The 14,947-nt window shown below is 51.2% G+C and overlaps 5 protein-coding genes across 5 annotated transcripts; 1 reads left to right on the top strand and 4 right to left on the bottom strand.

Annotated features, from left to right (window-relative positions):
• Window positions 1-147: 147 nt before the first annotated feature.
• CPAR01_09401 (uncharacterized protein) lies at window positions 148-4,264 on the bottom strand (the record flags this gene model as incomplete). The annotated part of the gene is made up of 8 exons (XM_060493666.1): window positions 148-522; window positions 599-740; window positions 791-1,261; window positions 1,319-1,718; window positions 2,091-2,395; window positions 2,459-3,272; window positions 3,334-3,500; window positions 3,561-4,264. 8 exons carry the CDS (start codon window positions 4,262-4,264, stop codon window positions 148-150), a joined length of 3,378 nt encoding a protein of 1,125 aa, XP_060347796.1.
• An 851-nt stretch (window positions 4,265-5,115) lies between these two features.
• Window positions 5,116-6,929, bottom strand: CPAR01_09400 (asparagine synthase; the record flags this gene model as incomplete). The annotated part of the gene is made up of 4 exons (XM_060493665.1): window positions 5,116-5,187; window positions 5,249-5,785; window positions 5,837-6,256; window positions 6,312-6,929. The coding sequence occupies 4 exons, from the start codon at window positions 6,927-6,929 to the stop codon at window positions 5,116-5,118; spliced, it is 1,647 nt and encodes a 548-aa protein (XP_060347795.1).
• Window positions 6,930-7,747: 818 nt separating this feature from the next.
• CPAR01_09399 (3-hydroxyacyl-CoA dehydrogenase) lies at window positions 7,748-8,935 on the top strand (the record flags this gene model as incomplete). The annotated part of the gene is made up of 1 exon (XM_060493664.1): window positions 7,748-8,935. One exon carries the CDS (start codon window positions 7,748-7,750, stop codon window positions 8,933-8,935), a length of 1,188 nt encoding a protein of 395 aa, XP_060347794.1.
• A 241-nt stretch (window positions 8,936-9,176) lies between these two features.
• CPAR01_09398 (uncharacterized protein) lies at window positions 9,177-10,440 on the bottom strand (the record flags this gene model as incomplete). Its single annotated transcript, XM_060493663.1, has 2 exons — window positions 9,177-9,727; window positions 9,783-10,440. 2 exons carry the CDS (start codon window positions 10,438-10,440, stop codon window positions 9,177-9,179), a joined length of 1,209 nt encoding a protein of 402 aa, XP_060347793.1.
• A 797-nt stretch (window positions 10,441-11,237) lies between these two features.
• CPAR01_09397 (uncharacterized protein) lies at window positions 11,238-12,147 on the bottom strand (the record flags this gene model as incomplete). The annotated part of the gene is made up of 2 exons (XM_060493662.1): window positions 11,238-11,698; window positions 11,781-12,147. 2 exons carry the CDS (start codon window positions 12,145-12,147, stop codon window positions 11,238-11,240), a joined length of 828 nt encoding a protein of 275 aa, XP_060347792.1.
• Between the last annotated feature and the right edge of the window lie 2,800 nt (window positions 12,148-14,947).

Raw genomic sequence — 14,947 nt, 5'->3', positions numbered from 1 at the left:
TTGGCTGATAGCTTGAATACACATGACTGGTCACCACATCTTCTCGAGGTTTTTTGTTACGAGCTTATCATGGAGAACAATGGCGATAGCCCCTGCACAGCCAAAGGTTGGTATGTGCCTTACCCACGAAGTGGCTGTACCATGCTTTTAAGCACTCCCAGCCGCTCCATCCCGTAGCTCTCGCTCATGCTTGCGGAACGAAACCAACATCCCAAGATCGTACACAACCTTGAGACACCCAGCACCCACAAAAGCAACCCAGAAGAGATTCTTATCCACCAAGATACCCACACCCACGGGACCAACACTCGACGTGCACGTCTTCAAAACATTGATCAAGCCCAACACAGTAGTCCGCTCCTTGGGCAAGATCACGCCAGCAAGGAAAGCGGCTCTCGGCGCGACGTCCATGGAATGCGTCAGGGCGCGGAAGATCAGAAACACGATGGCCATGGTGGCGTCTCGCGGGAGAGGGATGAGTGCGGTGAAGATTGTCGAGGGGAGGTGGGTGAAGACCATGGCCTGTGTAGTGAAAGTTAGCGGACAGTAAAATGAGCTTATGGAGATCTAGAGGGGAGTGGTTCTATAGTTCACGTACGTTGAGGTTGCCGATTCGCTTGGCTATCGAGGATGCGACTAGAGTTGTGGCCGCTGCCAGCAGGCTCGTGGTGAAGAATAAAGAGCCCAAAGTTCCATCGTCCACGTTGAACTTCCACCGGAAGAAGAAGGCGATCCAGGACCTGGAATATGTCAGCGTTAATACTCACAAAAGGAGTAAGTGGGGACATACTGGGTAGTCAAGCTCGAGGCAAAAGAATCAAGCGCAAAGAAGAAGCACAAGGTAGCGACAACAGGCATACTCTTCCTCTCAATCCTCGGGAAAAGCTTCGACCGCCAAGTCTTGACCTCTACCTCACTCTCAGCCGACCGTTCGCCCAGAATCGGAGCAGTCTCTTCCGCAGACGCCCCGGCTTCCTCCCGTTCTGCCTCAATATCACGGCTCAGGAGCAAGGCGAGGAAGAACTTAAACACTCCGAGCACCGCATACCCGTAAAAGACTACACGGTACGCATGCTCAAGTCCCCAGCCGGCACTCGTCGTCAAGTAATGCGCCGTCCAGCCGCTCGTCATCGCCCCAAAGGCAGTTCCGGCCGCACCCATGAGGCTATACCAGGCATAGACATCGCTCCTATCCTCAGCCGTAGTAAGATGCGCGACGATACTCTCTTCCACAGCCCGGAAAGGTCCAATTTCAGCGCCACTGGTTGTAATCAGCCTCACTCTTCTTAATTCCCTGAGAGAGATGTGTGAAACATACCTTGGACTTATAACCCCCACCACAGCAGCAGCCAACAACACCCAAAACCCGCTACACATCGCAAAAACAACACCGCTAACAGCCATCAAAGCCGCGCCTGCAGCTAGCACCGCCTTCCGCCCGACGCCATCGGCGATGGAGGTGAGAACTAAACTGATGCAGACGTCGCCGACCAGCGTAAACGCCATGAACAGACCAATTCGCGTCGCCGAGAGGCCGAGGAGTTCAAAGTACGCTACTAGCTGCAAGGTTGTCGCGCCGTAGGCGAACATGCGCACGAAGCGCTGGAGGCATAGTAATTTGATGTCGGGGTGGGATCTGCCGAGGGCCAGGAGGCCTGTTTCGGCGAGTCCGCGGTGTAGAAGCTGTTGAGACATTGCGAATGTTGTCTCTACTGTACCTATCTACATGGAAGATGTCAAGGCGAGAATAGAGGTGGTAGAAGATTCATTGGGTGCGGATGAATAATCTCCGCGGACCGAATTTTAAAGCAATTCATGGTTGTCGGGAAGTGGAGACTGATTATCACTTGCAGCGACGCGATTAGGATGCGCAAGGCCCCTAGTCAATCCAATTGCTGTGACTCTGAAATCTATGTTTTCGCTGCTTCGGCATGGTCTAATCATACCTGACATAATATTGGGGGAATAGAAGTTGGAAGAATGGACGTGAGATGGAACGGCGTAAGTATTCATAAAGCGGGCTTGCCAGGGATTACCACTTTATGACAGACACAACTATATGCGAAGACTCCATCCCCGATCACTCATACCCAAGCTCCAAGCTATCCCAGGCCCTCTCTTAACGACATCATCAACTTCTTCCTGATGGTGCCCCTGCGCAAGCCCAATCTCAAGAGCCTGCTTATCCTTGGAGTTGATAGCGACCATGGCCTGTAGCGTAGAGCTCTTCACCACCCCGATACCCGCTGCTTTGGTCTGAACGATGGCGAGAGCCAGGAGCATGATGGAAAGCACGGCCTGACAGGATATGAACGCAAGCCAAGGCCAGCGAACTTGTACGAATGTTTCCGATGCGAGTGCTTGCCCACTTGCTATTGTGGTATCATTTGTTATGCTGTTCTTGCGTTAGTAACCTCGTTTACTTATTCAACATAAGGGGAATCGACAGGAGACATACCGATTCGACAAGCTCCTGGCAACATTATTCGTAATATTCGCAACGGCCTCATTAATCACAACCTCCTGCGACACATTCGCCCGCCCCTGCGCCTCCAACGTCTTGGCGCCGTACTGTATCGCAGCCAGGTACCGAGCCGGCGCAAGACCGAGTGCACTCGGCACGTTACTGAGATCCGAGTACGACCCGTTGAGCGCATTCCTCAGACTGTCCTGCATCGCGCCGAACCCGGTACCGCCGTAGGGGAAGTTTTCGCCATCGGGGTTGAGGGGGTCTCGTATCGCGGGTAGGTCGTCTCGTACCTGGCCGGAGGGGAACGTGATGGAGCCCTGTTCGACGTCCGAGGTGATGTCGACGACCTTACGCGATTCAATGTTGCCTGTGAAGGAGAGGTTGTACGTCTTCGCGCAGAGGTACAGCACAGCCTCCGTGGCTCCGACTGCGGCGTCATTCCCTTCTCGTAAGGAATAGATCACCGTGAAGTTGAAGAGCGCTGCCTCGGGTTTCACGTCTGACGCAATTGGCTTACTCATGCCCCGTAGATTGATGAGACCGAAGTAGTTACCGCTCAAATTCGCAGATATCCCGTTGGGAAGCGAAGCTTTCACCCGCGGTGACCCAGTAGACGTCTCTCTAGTTGTGACATTCAACGAATTCGTCACGTTCCAGAATTTGGCGCAGATGCTCAGCGAGCTGTAAGTCTCCCATTGGCACTCGCTTGTGGGACAGCGGGCCGGGCTGAGGGGGAATTCTTGGGTATGATCGTAGCTTAGGCCTTCGAAGATGGATTGTTGAACGTAGTTTTCTTGCTGAACTGTGCACAGGGATTTTTAATAAATACAAGATACAGATGAGGATTTAAGGATTGGACGTACGGCTGGAGAAGGTATTGGATGTACTAAAGAAGTACGATGTTGATCGGGGCACTGTCGCATCACCGTCTACGCGCGCGAGGCGGACGGGGTATGTGACGGCGGATTGCGTCAACGTCGACGTGAAGATTGCCGTGATCATGACAATCGTAGCAATGAGACTCGGGGACCTGCGGATAGCATCAGCACACGCCACACCTTTCTCACCATCACTAGAACACAACACTCACCAACCCTTAGTCGTCTTCAACAGTTGAATACTCCCCCAAGGTCCTCTGCTAGCCGAGTCGAAATCCTGAAAATCCTTCAACGGCCTCTCCTTGCGATACCAGAGCCACTTCAACTGCGACAAGCTCTCAGACACTGGGATAACAAACGCAGCTCGCGCCAGCGTCGCGAGGAAGGCGATGAGAGTGTTGAGTGTCAGGCCTAGCGGCCATTCGGGCAGTCGTTGGCCATCGAAGCGGGATAGCACCCCGGCGAGAGCGGCGACGGAGGCGATGCTTATGATTGACCATATGAGCTCTGGTAGCCAGCCCTTGAGGGATGTGCTCCATGGCTGCTTGGGTGCAGAAGGAGTGAGACCGGATTCTCTGTGGGATAGATGGGACTTTGTGTCTGTTCTCCCTGGTGTGTAGTCCCATCCACCGTGACGAGGCGACTCGGCCGAGTCCCAGTCTGTGTTAGACAGCTTGTTGTAAGATCCGTGCGGAGCGCCGGTGACATGGGCGGCGCTGGGCTCGGCGGTCACTGAGCTCTTGGGTCGTTGGGTTTGCGCGGACTCTAATGGCTCGATGCGGGTCTCTGCCGAGTCGGTGGACTGCACATGAATGAGCGGTCGCCGATCATCTCTTGAGAGGTCCGATGCCTCCGAATTGTATGGCGGACGCCTGGTGCTATCTGCCGCCGCCCAGGGACCTTCAAGATGGTGCATGATTGGTCATCTAGTGACCAGGAACGAGCCCTCAAATTACAACCAGACAACACTCGCAGTCTAGCATTGTGGTGAAAGACTTCGACAACCTTAAAGGGAAAGGCCAGCTAGCTTTAAGATAAGAATGCCGGCTGAGAAACATGCAGCACATTATCCGCGCTGGGGTCGTTTGTGGGTTGATCGTCAAGGCAGCAGGATCACACAGAGACAGCACAGCCCGTGGCTTCCCCACCAGAAAGGCTGTGACAGGGCCATTTGTGTCGCCTAGGGCCTGAGAATAGCTAAGCGACTGCTGCCAAGCCGGGATGGGGACGCTGTTGGTGGCACCCAATGCAGGAAACCTCGAGGCTCAGGCAAGGGGCGGCTGGGACATGTGCGTGATGTCGGCTTGCATGGGCACTGCCGGGTAGCAGTAGGATCATTTACCCTGTGTCGCTGTCTCACAGGATTGCCGTCGGCATTCGATCTGTGAGACCTTTTCTGGCCACTCGAGTTTCAGTCGTGGTGAATGAGGATTTGGTTACACTAGCTGATTGACATGGCCAACAACGTGGCCGAATTGAGCTTCAGGAAATGGAACCATGTTTGCGAAGAGCGTCGAAATTATCCGTGAATTTTTGTCTAATTCTGTAAGGTAGATCTCGCTCATCTATCTTCTGGCTCAGACTTGCCTTTACGACATCATCGCCAGCGGTCTTGAATGATTAACTCGAACGTATGCTGCAAGCAAAGGGTTACTGCAAAGCAGAAACGCGCAGTCACTGGCAATATCGTTCAAGGGACCGCCAGCTCGGAAGTATCTGTACGTCATCATCGCCAGGCTTGGGAAGCACTTGTCTCCCAGTTTATACTCATGGAGCAATGACTGTTGTTCCCTTTGTCTTTCCACTCTCCATCTTTGCCGTCCTCGAGCCGAATTGAATCTAGTCGAATGATTAGCCCGGGGGATACTCAGCCGCCCTCAGAGTATAGAGTAAAACCTACCGCTCTCTTCTTCTCTTGGGCAACTGCGCCCATGCCAAGATCCCTCGCAAGAAGCCTCAGCACTCGCTTCTCAGGATCGACCCCCGAGTCGCCTTCGGAATAGCCAAAGTCACACTTCTCCCAGACCGGACACTCGATGGCCCACTTCACAAACTGTTCATCAAGGAACGGGAATCGTACTTCCCGGCTCCAGTGAGACATGGCTCTATCGTCGCGTCCCAAGTTGCGCTTGCCCAGCCGGCTAACATCTAGCTTGAGTTCCTCGAGCAGGCCCGGGTAGCCCCTCCTTGAAAATGCAGTGGTATGCCGTACATAGCCGCCAAAGAGTTCGTCGGCCCCGAGGCCAGAGAGAAGCACTCGCGCTGGCGTGGTATATTTGACGGCAGGGTCTGACGGGCTACTTTGTGACATGCCGATGCCGCGGGCGGCAAAGTAGAGGGCGTAGGCGATGGAGAGATCCATCTCGGTGTTATGGGGATACATCAAAGAGATCACTTGGCTCCGGTGCTCGAGTACTTCCTGGTAAGGAACGTCAACCTGCCAAGGGTCAGTAAGGGCAGATAGCTGTATCAAGCTAAAGGAACCTACGGCGATGAATCTCCAATTTCTAGCTGGGCAGACAGTAGTCAGCTCGGCAAAGGACTTCCTTCCCGTGATTCTGTCTGGACAAGCCTCATAGAGACTTGGCGCACCAGGGGAGTTGTCAGCCTTCGCTGCTAAGCGAGGGTTCTCGAAAGCCACGTTGATCAGGTCGATGCCTTGATCAGATGGAACCAAGTCGCTAGCCATCCGCGCGAGGATTGTACAGTCCAAGCCGCCAGAGAACAAGACAGCTACTCGCGTGTCGTTGCCAGCATCGTGGGCTGGGGGTTCAGGAACGTTTAAAACGCGCAATCTGAGCGACTCGGTCATTTGCTGTTTGACTGCCTGCACTGACGGTGACACTGCTGACAGCGGCTGAACATCAGATGGCGGGAGTGTCATACTGAAGACTCCAATGTTGAGGACCTGGTATCGTAAGTAGCAAAAACGTAATTCATGTCGCGCGAGACATCTAGCTTACCGTCTCAGTCTCGCCTGGCGTCCAAGAGCGAGGCGAGTTTGACTTCAGTGAGTCACTGTGCCAGGCTACCAAGTCTACGACGTAGATGCCATCTGCTTCCACCTCTGCCCACGAAGATGATGTGCTCTCAGCAATACTAGACAATCTGATTCCACCCTCTCCATTGAGCAGCAACGATCGTCGACCAAGTCGATCGCGACCATAGAATAGACGGGAAGAAGTCGCGTCGAAGTAGACAAACGCGAAAGGGCCCTCAATGCTGCGCAGTACATCCAAGACCGCATGTTCCTCAGCGCTGCGGCTACTGGCCGCAGTGAGCAAAGCAAAGATTACCTCTCCGTCGTTCCCTTGGACAGGTCCCCCTGCAATCTTCCAGGCCTCGCCGTTCCAGCACAGGACAGACCCAGAAGACGCGTCGCGAAAGGGCTGCTGAGTGACGTGGTCACCGCGCAGAGCCAGAACCGTCGAGGTGAGAGTCAGAAAGACAGAGCTATCTCCCGGGGTTTGACAGCGAACTTCGCCTAGATGATCCGGACCGCGGTTGCAGAGGCATGTCTCGACGTCTCGGGGCAGCGACTGGAAGCCGTCGCGAGAAACGACCGCGTGGATCCCGCACATTATAGCATACGCGGCACCGAACGCAGTTTTCCACTGGCTGCAGATAATAAGTCTCAGATGGCAACGTCTGTGACTGGGCTGCTGCGATCCGCGATTCACGGGAAGGAGGCTTGCGACCGCGTTGGATGTTGGTCATGAAGTTGCTGTTCGCACGAGAATCGGCCAACGGAATTTGTTCGGGAACAAAGATTGGGTACCTGGTACTGTGGTCCAATGGAGCACCATCAACCCCACCATCGATTTAGGTACGTACTTTTGTGCCTCTTAGGGCTCTTGTGATGGTCAGATTGGCTTGCTTTAAAGAAGAACACCATTGAAGTTAGAGATCCTTGAATTGCTTCTTCTCAATCATCTGTTGACTGAATTGTTTTGACTTCTACGATTTGTATTTCTTTCTTGGAGAGGGCCACATCTGGTATGCTTTGAGCAGACTTCACTCAGATGACGCCATTACACATCGCCATGCAAAATTCCCGAGATGGATCATGAACTTCCCCTTCCCCAAAGCAAACAAGGAATGAGCGGAAGCTAGTAGTAGGGCGGCATAGACTACCCGAGCAAGTGACCTTGCTTTTCCGGGGAGATCTGGGGAGTTCCCCAGTTGCGTGATGCAATTGGAACCCCAGCCGCGAAGACCCGAACTTGGCAGTTGAGGTCAGCCCAGTGTTAGTCGACAACATCACGCCACTCTCTCGGCTGTCTTCATCATGCGACAGTGCCATCATCATCGGCTCAGGGAGAAGTGACAGAACAACACTATAAGATGAATCACGTTTCCTCCGTCTCTATTAGGCACGCTAGAAAAGCTAAGCATCACAATGGCATCTAGAAGAACCTGTCAACAACTATGGCGCACTCAACTCACCATTACAAACGGCATCACAAGCCGAAGCATCACAAAACCAGCAACAATCGCCAGAACCCTGCCCACAACGACGACAGCAATACCCCTCCCCAAAGCCCGACTTACAACTCAATGCCGGCAATCAAGTTCCTTCTCATCTCAACATCAAATTCGCCCATTCTCAAGCCGTTCTCCTAAGACAGAAGCAGCAGCGGCGGCGCCCGTCACCCCGAAATGGACGCCGCCTAGCGACCCCACTTCCCGGCCCGTTGTCATCCTCGGCGCGGGGGTCCTCGGTCGGCGATTAGCCGTTATGTGGGCCTCTACGGGCCGGCCCGTCATACTCCACGACGTTGACTTGAGCGTACTTTCCTCTGCGATGCCCTACGTCGGGGATGCGCTCACCACGGTTTGTGCCGTTCGTGAGACGCATCCGGGTCGGGTTACGACCAGCACTGTTTTGGAGGAATCGTGCAGTGGAAACCCTTGGATGGTCATTGAAGCTCTCCCCGAGGATCCAGAGATCAAGCGCGAGATGCTGGGGAAAGTCGACGCGCTCGTTCCCGAAGACTGCATTCTAGCTTCCAACAGCTCCACATGGCCGACGTCAGCTCTGAGGCATCTGATTACCAGACCGGAGCGCCTGCTCAACACGCACTACCATCTACCGCCACGAAACACATACGTCGAGCTCATGACTTGCGGTGTAACAGACCAAGATCTCATGCCCTTCCTAAAGAAGCAGATGAAGAGCGTGGGTTTCAACCCCTTGGCACTTCCCCATGAATCAGTCGGCTTCGTCTTCAACCGGATATGGTCCGCCGTCAAGTCAGACACGCTACGCATCCTACAGGCGGAACTCGCTTCACCCCGGGATATTGACGCCCTCTTCAGGGACTTCTTCCACGCCGAGAAAGGGCCCTGTGAGAAGATGGACGAGGTCGGGCTGGACACTGTGTGGCAGGTTGAAAGGAACAGGGTGAACATGGGGGTCGTGGATGCGAAGAAGGCTGGGTACACGGACTGGCTGGAGGAGAACTACATTTCTAGGGGGAGGCTTGGGGAGAAGACGGGAGATGGGCTGTACTCGGCCGAGGAGAGGAACATCTTGCGTGAGAAGAGGGCTCAGGCGAAGAGCTCGTATCTGAAGTTGCGCCGATGAAGTACGACCCACTGTATGCTTCGCGGTAGCGTTTTCTTTTCTGTTCTGTCAAATGCGAGGAGAATTGGTTGGCCACATCCGGAGACAACATATTGCAGAACTGATAACGCAAAGCCATACTTTGATGAAGCAGCAGTAGTGTCACTGCTCAGCCACCATCCCGTCTGATTCTCCGTAAAAGCCACGGTATACGTTTGACCTTTTCCCCCGCATCAGAGTGCTCAGTTTCCCTTTACGTACTTCAGAATCTAGGCCTCTTCTTTTGCGGCTCCTCCGTCTCTTCTGATCTATCTCCGCCAATGGCAGTCTTCTTGGCCTGGTTCCTCATGTACTTGAGATTATTGTCCGAGATTGGTGACTTGAAATCCCCCATCAAACCTTCGAATCGATCCATGATTTGATTTAAAGGTGAGCATATCTTGTGGACCGCTTGACTTTTAGATCGGAGGCTGAAAATCAAATACCAAATGGCGTTGACGTTTCCGAGAAAGCGTGTTCTAGTTTCCTGAGGTACCCCAAATTTCCCAAGACCGAGACGTTCGACAGCTTTCATTACTTCAACCAGGGCAGTGTCGTTGCACCGGTCCTTGATCGCTGTCCAATCAGTCGCAGACAGGGCAGGAGTCTTGGTAGGAGGATGCCCATATCCATGATAGCCAGCATAATGCGATTCAGGCTGCTCTTTGGGCCGTTCTTTTTTGCATTCTCGGCCTTTTAATCCTTCCCGAATGGCGGCGTGAAAGTCTGAACTCAATTTATTCAAAATATCCTGTCGAGCCTTTGTGATATCATCTGATTGCGGCTTGTTAAGCAGACTTATTCCATAATTTTATGTTTAGGAACCCACCTATTATGCCTCTGGCTTCATAACAATCGTAAGTGTTGAGAGGGACCCCTATCTTATCAACGATCTGCCCTTCGGGGTTGACTTTGGACCCAAGGACAAAATCTCGACATTTCACTTCAAAGGTCCTTTCCTCTCCGAGCTCCCAAGCAATCCATAATAATCTTTCGTTCCCTTCCGAGATCGCATCGAGGTTCTTGTGAGGTTCGAACCAGATTGGCGCCCACTGGAATATGACCGATAACATGTCATACTTGTTCGTGACAACAAGTAGCTGGTAGAGCTCATCCAGCTCCAGCTTCTGCGGGACCGCACTGAAGCAACCATGGATGATGTTGAGGAGAATGAAGAAGGGCGCAGGGCGGTCTTCGGGAAGCTTCACGATCCAGGTGTCTCCCTCGGGCTTCGACTCCGAGAATCCACTAAAAAGCATTGCTCGAAACACGGGAGACGCGCGCGCCAGTGCCCTAGAGCAGACGACGAAGTCGAACACGTCGGCGCTCCCATCTTCTAAACTGCCGACTCTGAGAGTGAGGTCGCCTCGATCGTCGAAGGAGACCTTTTCGGTCGCGATAGGAGACCCCGCTCGCTCGGGACCATTGGGTTTGGGTTCGTCGGAATCTTTGGGGACGTCAGACGAGTTCTCTGTGGCTGACGCCATGGTGGGTGCTTGCGTTGGCTTATTCTGAGTTCTGGCCAGAGCCTCAATCAAGTGTATGCGACTAAACAGCTTGCATTTAGATATGGTACATATGCATATGGTACATCTACGAGCGGGGTTTACGCTTTATACCCTGGGTCACTGAGCACCGAGCCGCAGTACTCATCTAGATACTAGACGGAGGTAGGTTCTGAGTACCTTGGGCAGGAGGAAAGAAAGCTAATGGTCAATCAGTCATTTTTACCTGTTTTAGAGTCTGCAGAGGCGTGTTGCGTGTTTTTACGTGCACGAGAGAAGAAAACTGAGCGAACCACCCATTAGAGTTGTGGAACGAACGATTGAGAGGGACACAGTTCTACTAGCAAACAAGTATAAGATCGGTGTAAGTTGAAAGTGAATCTTGATGGAGGAAGCTGTATGAATTCATCTGTGGACATCACACTCAAATTTCAACCACAGCCCTCCTCTCTCGGCAGTTCCCTCTCCTTGAATTCCATAAATCCAGTCAATCATTTAAGTTCCAGGAAAGTCATGAGTCAATACTTGAAACATCATGGAATGTCCTTTTAGTCCAACTTCAAAATTGCCGATTTCACCCTAACGGAGAAAGAAAGACTCTACTGGGAACGAATGCACAACTGCTCCAACACCGAAGATCTAGGTAGCTATGCTTCAATCATTGTTCGCTTCTCGGAAACCAACGAGCCAAAGACTTCTCTAATAGAAACTTCTGAGAGTCCAACCAAAGCCATGAAGAATCAATAGTTTATCATGTTTGTGGACTGAGGACGAAACTACTACTGTGGCTTCCATCCCGATATTTGAGCTCGCGCTTGAAATTGGTCCAATTTCTCTTGCGTTGAAACAAGGTCTAGATGTTCCAAGTAAGATTCGTCTCCCAACTTTCTTTTCATTCCTTCAAAAGGATTGCAATGGTCATGTAACTCATCATAATTGACCTCCACACTCAAGAGTGTGTTTCGTAATTCTGTGGCACTGCCTGAATAATCCGGATGTTTCGATACATCCTGATCGAATAGAAGAGCAACATCGAAACCTTGCTCTCCCCAGATGGTGGTCAAGGACTCTGCAGTCATCATTGTTCGGATGAGGCCTGTGCATGGATCGTGATTTAGATTACTGTCTGTGGGCTCGATTTCAAGGCAGTGTTTGCTATCATTCTCGCCAAATTTCATGATCTTTCTAAGCTCTGTGAACATGAAACCTAGGAGTCGATTTCGGACCTTTGCTATGTCCTCTGTTTTCCGTCAGATACCAGTACTGTTATGCAGGATACACGGTTACTTGGATGGCTGATGACCAGAGTATGAAAGACTCACCAATAATTCTCGCTTCGGCAAGAAATTTCTCTATAGGGTCGGGTGTCTCTGGCCACCGGATGCCACCTTTCCCATCACCGGAGCACATAGAGCCTAGGTGATTGACCATTTCGTTGTATATTTCTTTCGCGCCGATCTCCCAAGCGATCCAGGCAATGTATTCCTTGTCAGGCGAGTCGGTTCTTTCTTTCTCTGTGGGCATCCAATCTTGGAGGTGCGGGCCCAAACTCCCTGTGAGACCAAATTGTCGAGCATGTGCCAAAAGACCATAGAGCTGGATGACACAGACCTTATCCGGGATGAAGCGCTTCTCATCGTGGATGATCGCAAGGAGGATCAGCATTGCTTGGGGATTGTTGGATGGCATTTTATCCACGCGTTGTTCTTTATTTTGCCAATTTGGCTCAAACATGAAGACATCAGGGGAAGCTTTCGTCAGTTTCTCAGGGGAAACGAAGATCGTGAGTGACAAGTCGGTGCCATTGTCAATGTCGAAGCAGAGGAGCTTTTCCTCGCAAAACACAATGACCCGGTCATCCGGTATTCTCGCGACTATCGAATCCCATTTCGTCTCCGTATATGTCATGTCTGGAAGCAAACAGCGGCTGTCAATGTCCCTAGGAATAGTCAAGCTGCTCTTCGCTGAACAACTTTCGATGCAACACCTTATATGCAATGCGTAACTCAAGCAATCTGAATGGTAGAGTATTGTTCAAAGTCTATGGCGAATTACGGCGCTTTGAAGCGGAGGTTTATCGTCTGTTCTATTTCACCTCGAGGAAGCAGATGACTCATTTATATTCCACCTCACACAAGAAACTGAGGAGCGCCTCGTGAATCGGAGTCATTGGCAAAGGGATCAAGGTTGAATTCATTCCTTTGGACTCGGTCAAATGCTCCTGGTGGCGGTAATGGTGGTGAAGGTTCTTTGATTTCCTGTAGCAGTAACAAAGACGCTGTGTAAGAACAGGGGTTTGAGCACCCCCGCCATGGAAGGAAACGTCCGAGTCTGTGCCTCCTAGGTAGTTACACAAGGTAAAGCGGCAAGTCAGTTTGTAACAGTGTTGGTAACACTTGACTGCGGTTGCTCGGCCGGAACTGGCATGCCTGAAAGCGCGCGACTTGGTCCATCTTATGGGGCATTGAGCAGGCGCGTAACACACAACCTACCTCCGTGCCTCCAGGTATTCATGCAACACTGAGTATCACTCGACTCGATTTTTTCCCTCATATCTTTTATCAACACCAAGGTTGAGGTACTCCAAATCTGGATGCGTTAAGGCGTTAGGTGCCGATTTGGCCATACCCTACAGGTACGTATATTACATCGTAAAAGATGGTTTTCAAGAGCAAAGACTTCTGAGGTGCTCATTTGGACTTCGAATCGCTCGTTCATAACGGTGCAACCGTCGTTGCGAATTAAACAGGGCGTGTATCAAATCGCGACACTACTGTTTGTTTGTTGCGTTATCAGCACAATACTAGGCTGTATTTCAGATAACATCGGCCTAACACATAGGAGACACCCCCATCTTTCGGTCTTTTCTTTGAGGGAACTCAAAAAGTCTTCCTCGAACCATCGGAACAATATCACATATTCTATTCCCTCCCAATATCACACTTTGAGACCATCAGAGTTAACCTCTCCATGGATAGTTCTTCACCAGATAAATTCGGAAATAGAAATGGAGATTCCGAAATGAAAGTAACAGATGCTGTATGGGTGAAAACTCTTGCACTTTATTCAGACGATTTGCTAAATAGTTCCTGCCTCATGTTTCGTCCGTGGGCGCCAAGTCTAGTTACAATATCCGCTTGTACCTACCCGATGCTTCAACACATGCTGTAGGGGGCGCTCTGAACCCAACCCTTAGAAGGGTCTCTTCTCACTATGAATGATGAAGCACTTTGCGTGTTTCTTAATAGATGAAACAGTCATCCACTTGCGGCGTCCATTCGTAAACAAGAGCTTGCTCAGTAAAGTGTTCCCGACTTCTCACGGCAAGCTGCAGAGGAGACCACTTTGAATCCCTTTTCAAGTTGTCTCGCATCTTCTTAAAAGGATCACAAGATTCATGGCCATCCATGGTCTGGCATTCCACTTCCAAGAGCCTCTCGAGCAGGCTCTGAACACTGCCTGTATAGATCGAGGTATCATCCAGGCTAGATAGGATCCGACTCAGGCCGAACCGCTCGAACGTTGTATATAGTCCGTCACTGGAACCGGGAGACATGTAATGGATGATTTTGGAGCTACATTCATCGTCATCATCCAAACTATCGTTGAAGTGGCAGCCTACACCGCTATCACAGGACGTTATGACGTATTTCAGCTCACTGAAGAGGAATTTGAGTCTCTCTGTACGAACGAAAGCCACGTCGGCTACGTAGTGTCAGTTTTGTTAGACCAGAGAAAATCTTCAACTCCTTGACGATGAAGACGCTCAAGACTCACTGGAAACATTTGTTGTCTCTCCGCCCAGTTTGCGATAAGATGGTGACAAACTCCTGCAACCTGGTTTCTCAGGTTTGTTTCGCTTGTTGACTTCACATATAAAGCCCAAGCGATCAGCCATATCGTCATATAAACCTCCCGCGCCAATTTCCCAAGCTACATTGATAGCGGCCTCAATCATTGCTGTGCTCAGGTTGTCTTTCTCGTCTTGTGTGGGCATCCAATGCGGTAGATACGGACCCAAAAGAGATTGGAGATAGAGTGGTTGAGTATCATAAACCAGACAATAGAGGTCACGGACAGAGATCTTTTTCAGAACTGGTGTTTTTCCGAGAACGGAGGCCTTGTTTGGGACAAATAATTCGGTACCGTGGGCGATGTCGAAGAGAATTAATATGGATCTAATATAGCCCCGCGATATTTTGTCCGTAAAAAAAGAAAAGTCGAAATCGTGTTCATAGGATGCCTCGATTTTCTTCATGTTTGCAGCTTCCGTCATTACCTCTAGGGAAACGATGGCCGTGACCCCCATCGTAGGGTTTGTGCTTTCACCACTTTTACCCCCTACGTTAAAGGAGTGAAGAGACGTGGAACCATCTTCGCTAAACTCAATAGTTTCGCCCGACGGCAGATTTGGAATGATTGACTTCAGGTAGTCGTCGGTATCAGAAGATGTCATGTTCCCGAAATCAAGGCTGCTTCCTATATAGGT

This window comes from Colletotrichum paranaense (genome assembly GCF_030867605.1).
Source record: "Colletotrichum paranaense strain IMI 384185 chromosome Unknown Scaffold_7.1, whole genome shotgun sequence".
Classification (NCBI taxonomy): Eukaryota; Fungi; Ascomycota; class Sordariomycetes; order Glomerellales; family Glomerellaceae; genus Colletotrichum; species Colletotrichum paranaense.
Note: the sequence above shows the minus strand (reverse complement) of the source record. Positions and strands in the feature narration are given on the sequence as shown.